Source organism: Pterocles gutturalis, unplaced genomic scaffold (assembly GCF_000699245.1).
Source record: "Pterocles gutturalis isolate BGI_N339 unplaced genomic scaffold, ASM69924v1 scaffold16303, whole genome shotgun sequence".
NCBI lineage: Eukaryota > Metazoa > Chordata > Aves > Pterocliformes > Pteroclidae > Pterocles > Pterocles gutturalis.
In genome coordinates, this window is record NW_010118333.1 from 434 (window position 1) to 5,807 (window position 5,374).

General features: G+C 48.9%; 1 protein-coding gene across 1 annotated transcript; it reads left to right on the forward strand.

The window, feature by feature from the left end:
- Positions 1-830: 830 nt before the first annotated feature.
- Positions 831-3,655, forward strand: LOC104463720 (bromodomain-containing protein 2-like; the record flags this gene model as incomplete). Its single annotated transcript, XM_010076166.1, has 2 exons — positions 831-1,201; positions 3,527-3,655. Coding segments are annotated over exons 1-2 (252 nt in total), but the record flags the coding sequence as incomplete, so codon positions are not given.
- Between the last annotated feature and the right edge of the window lie 1,719 nt (positions 3,656-5,374).

A 5,374-nucleotide genomic window follows, 5' to 3' on the forward strand; every position in this document is an offset into this window, starting at 1 on the left:
CCAGGAAGAAATTTTTTCTAATATAGAATCATCGAATCATTGAATTATGAAGGTTGGACAAGACCTCCAGGACCATCAAGCCCAACCGTCAACCCAACCCCACCCAACCGTGTCCCAAAGCCCCACACTGGAGTCACCATCCCTGGAGGGGTCAAGAAACATGTGGATGTGGTGCCTGGGGACACGGTTGGGTGGGGTTGGGTTGATGGTTGGACTTGGTGGTCCTTGAGGTCTTCTCCAGCCTTCATGATTCGATGATTCTAAGACGTGGAGCTCATGGAACGGGTCCAGAGGAGGCCACAGAGATGATCAGCAGATCCTGTGGAGAAGGGTTGAGGGAACGGGGCTTGTTCAGCTTGGAGAGGAGAAGGCTCCGGGGAGACCTCATTGTGGCCTCCCAGCGCCTGAAGGGAGCCCATCAGCAGGAGGGGGAGCGACTGGTACGGGGTTGATAGCGACAGGACGAGGGGAACGGTTTAAACTAAGAGACGGGAGATTTGGGGTGGATATTGGGCAGAAATTTTCACGCAGAGGGTGGTGAGGCTGTGGCCCAGGTTGCCCAGAGAAGCTGTGGATGCCCCATCCCTGGAGGGGTTCAGGACCAGGCTGGATGGGGCCCTGGGCAGCGTTGGGGTTGGAACTTGATGATCTTCGAGGTCCTTTTCCACCCAGGCCATTCTGTGATTCTCAGAATATTTTTGGAAGGGCTTCCAAAGTCCTTCTCGTAGCGTTGGGTCACTCGCGATGGCAAATCCGAGTCAACGCTCCGAAAATCTCAGCTGGGTTGAAGCCCAAAAAATACGACGTCAAAACTAATCTTGATTTCTTTGCTCGGTTCTAGACAAAAAAAGGAGTGAAGAGGAAAGCAGACACCACGACCCCAACGACCATCGACCCAATCCATGAATCGTCATCGCTTCCCACCGAACCCAAATCAACCAAGTTGGGTCCACGGCGGGAAAGCAGCCGCCCGGTTAAACCTCCAAAGAAGGACGTTCCAGATTCTCAACAACACGCTGTAGAAAAAAGTAGCAAAATATCCGAGCAGTTAAAATACTGCAGCGGGATCATCAAAGAAATGTTCGCCAAGAAACATGCTGCCTACGCCTGGCCCTTCTACAAACCTGTGGATGTGGAAGCACTGGGACTGCACGATTATTGCGATATCATTAAACATCCCATGGATCTGAGCACAATCAAAGTAAGCTCAGGTTTAGAGGAGGGGGAGGTCGGGAGCTGAGCAGGGGGAGGGGAAAAAAAAAAAATATTTTCTCCCCGTGTGTGTGCATCAAACATCTTGGGATGTCTGCCAGGTTTGTTTTGGCTGGGGGTTTCTGGTACGTTCGGTCTCTTTTCTTCTCCTCTTGCTGTTATCATGGAAAAAAAAAAAACCAAGTTGTCGGGCTCTTAGGAAGGGGTCGCATGGGTTTTTTTATAGAAAATTTCCATTACTGCAGGAATCTGCCCTTTTCTTTTAGCCCAGGAGATGGCCTCAGAGAGCAGGAATCAGGGGATTTGCTTTAAACCAGCCCCGCTTTCAATTCTTCTTAAAATAAAAGCCCGTCGTGCTGAAGGTGTCCGTCTAAATCACTCGCAGGTAGTTCCCTCTCCTTTAAAATTCCTTCAAGAGACTTGAAACCTGAATTAATTCATGGAGTGTTCTAATTGTAAAAAGCGATTGCGAAGTCATCCCTTTCTCCGAGAAACCTTCATTCATGATTCAGAAGTCTAACTTCAGCTAGGAAGCCTGAATTCTTTATTTAGAAGTCTTTAAATTTTTCATTATCAAACCTTTCAATCCAGAGGAGTAAATTTCCCTCCCCACAGGCGACGTCCCACCGAGAGCCGTGGCTCTTCCTTCGTCACTGGAGGATCTCGATGGGCCAGACCTTGGAGACACCAAATTAAATTCTTGGTTTTCTCCTTTCTCGCCAGTGGGGAGCGTTGGGTCTCACAGGTCCGTCGCTGCCTGGACGTCTGGCTGGCCAGCTGTCTGGCAGGGCCGCGGGGCTGAGCTCACCCTTGGCAGATGCTCAAACAGCTGGTGGACGTTCTTCGCCTTCCAGTTGTCCAACTCAACCCTGCTTTCCCAGGGCGGCAGAAGGAGCCGTGAAGCTTTTCTTGGCTCAGCTGCTGTTGCTGCAGCTGGATGCAGCGTTCGGGGGGGAAAAGAGGGGTCATCTCAAGAATATCTCCACCCGGATCAGTCCTCCCAGCTCCATGGAGGCTTGGGACGCGAGCAGGTGGCCGTAGAGCAGGTCTGTCCCCTCCATGGGTGGAGCTCTCAGCTCTAGAGACACCAGTGTGGGTCTTGGAGGAGGGTTGGGTGGTAGAAGGCAGGTGAGATGGTTGAGTTCTGTTCCCTGTGTCAGCAAAGCCCGTCATGGTCTTCCAACGTTGGGTGGAGGTCCATCCAGGTGTCCTCTGTCCCTCCAACGCTGCTGAAAGAACTTCTGAGATCTTCCTTCTGCAGGGAACGATCCAGAACTCACTGTTTTCTTCTTCTAACGCGTGATCTCGGGAGCGCAGAGGTTCAGCCCTTCTTGGGTGAGGTCAGGCAGAGCCCAGCTTCGTACTCCCCGGTTCTTGATCCGAACCGCTGCCGTCAACCGCGTAGCCAGCGAGAAGGTGGCTTGGAGAGCCCAGAGTCCTCTTCTGAACATCCTCTAGAGCTCCAAGCTCTAGAGACACCAACTTTAGCTCTTGGAGGAGGGTTGGGTGGTGGAAAGCAGGTGAGATGGTTGAATCCTGCATCAAGAAAGCCCATCATGGTCTTCCATCGTTGGGTGGAGGTCCATCCAGGTGTCCTTTGTACCACCGACGCCACTCAAACGACTTCTGAGATCTTCCTTCTTCAGGGAACAATCCAAAACTCACCATTTTCTTCTTCTAACGCATGATCTTGAACGCGCGGAGGTTCAGCCCTTCTTGGGTGAGGTCAGGCAGAGCCCAGCTTCGTACTCCTGGCCTTCAACACGGCATCTGTGTCCGGTTCTTGATCCGAACCGCTGCCGTCAACCACGTAGCCAGCGAGAAGGTGGCTTGGACAGCACAGAGTCCTCTTTCAAACATCATCGAGGATGCCTGACGTTGGCTCTAATTTTTGATAAACCAGCTGCAATCCTTCATTTGGCCAAAATCAGTCATTTCTTTCACCAAAATTAGTCATTTGTTTGATCCAAATCAGTCCTTTGACCAAGATAAGTCATTCTTCTGACCAGAATTAGTGTTTTGACCAAAATTAGTCGTTCTTTTGACCAAAACGAATCGTTTTGACCAAAATCAGTCTTTTGACCAAAATGACTCAGTCTTTTGACCCAAATTAGCCCTTTGCCCAAAATCAGTCATTTCTTTTGACCAAAATCCGCACTTTGACCAAAATTTGTCCTTTCCAACGCAAGGAGAAAGCGGGTGCGTGAAATCCGTGGGCGCCTGGGGCTGTTGTATTTCCTCCGTCACTCGTTGGTGTATTTACACCATCCATAGCAGAACATTTTGTTGTGTTTTTTTTTTTTTTTTTCTCTAGTCTAAACTGGAGACCCGGGAATACCGAGATGCTCAGGAATTTGCGGCGGACGTACGGCTGATGTTCTCCAACTGCTACAAGTACAACCCCGCCGACCACGAGGTGGTGGCCATGGCACGGAAGCTGCAGGTAGGGACGCGCCTCGTCGCCTCCTTCGCTTTTCCGACGTCTCTTGATTTATTTTTCCAGCGTACGGGCCCCGTAGTCTTGAAATAACATGAAAAAAACGCCGGCGTGGTCGATAACGGTAAAAAAAAAAAAATGTTTTTTGCTGGGGATGTGATACAAGGACTGAGCTGACGCAGCTTAATTTATTTCTTTAAATTATTTTATTTTTTTCTTGCGTCTTTTTGGCGTCCTCATAGCTTTTTGATAAAGGAGTAGGAAGGGAAAAGGTGGCTCCAAAATGTCACTTTTCTCCCCAAACCACCTGGAAAGAAAACAAGCGACAGCGCCTGCTGGCTTTTGCTGCTTCCATCACCTCTTTCCCCGCGTTCTCCCGGGGAATTCTGCTCCCCGCTCCTTCCCCAAGGGGTTGTGATTAGTTAATGAGCTGCTAATGAAGCCCCCCCGGCTCAAGTGAAGAGTTTGGCTTAACACAAAAAATCATCTCAATTCCCTCGTTTCTTATTAATTCGGAGACGCTCCGTGGGGTCGTCCGGTCAAAGCAGGAAAATCCTTCGCTCCGGGCGGATCCGGGAGAGCGACGGCGAGGGGCCGGAGAGCGCCGACGTTCCTTTTTCCATCCTTAAAAACCCTCGGCCGTCCCCCAGAGCCGTGATTTCAGGCCGGTCGTTCCCTTAAGTGCTGATTTTTCCCTTTTTTTGGTGGATTGTGGGCGCGTTTTCTAAGGAAATCAGGATTCCTGACGGACGCCGCTGGGTCCCTCCAGAAAAACTTCCCAGGGTCGCGTTTGCTCCCGACCGAGCGGCTCTGAAATCCCCCAAATCCGCGCGGAGCTGCCAGGAAATCGCCTGGATCGCGGCGTGAGAGCGACAGGAGCCGAATCCGGAAGGAAAAGGGTTTTATTGGCGTAAAAAAACCCCAAGTCCGGCCGCGAGGAGCGGAACGAGGAGGCGGCGAAGCTCCGGCTGCGTGAAATCGGAGGAAAATCGACGTGGGTTGGGCTGAGCGTCGGAAAACTGGTTGAGTTGCGGCAGAAAGGGGACGAGAGATGGGGAAAAACTGTTAAATTGGGGGGAAAACGGTTAAATTGGAGGAAAAAGTGTTAAATTGGAGGAAAACTTAAATTGGAGGGGGAAGCTATTAAATTTTGGGAGAAAACTATTGAATTGAGAAAACTATGAAATTGGAAGGAAAAAAATTGGAGGAAAAACTACTAAACTGGAGGAAAAACTAATGGGGGAAAAGTTAAATTTTGGGGGAAAAACTATTAAATTGGGGGAAAAAGTGTTAAGTTGGAAGGAAAAACTACTAAATCAGGGGGAAAACTATTAAATTGGGGGGAAAACTTAAATTGGTGGGAAAACTATTAAATTTTGGGGAAAACTTGGAGGAAAAAAAATTTGGGGGAAAAGTATTAAATTTGGGGGGAAAGTGTTAAATTTGGGGGAAACCAGTTAAACTTTGGGGAAAACTGTTAAATTGGAGGAAAAACTTAAATTTTGGGGAAAACTTGGAGGAAAAAATTTGGGGAAAAGTATTAAATTGGAGGAAAAACTACTAAATTGGGGGAAAAACTATTAAATTTTGGGGGAAACTTAAATTGGGGAAAAACTTAAATTGGAGGAAAAACAAAGTGGGGGAAAAACTGTTAAATTGGAGGGAAAACTGTTAAATTTGGGGAAAACTTGGAAAAAAATTGGGGGAAAACTATTAAATTGGGGG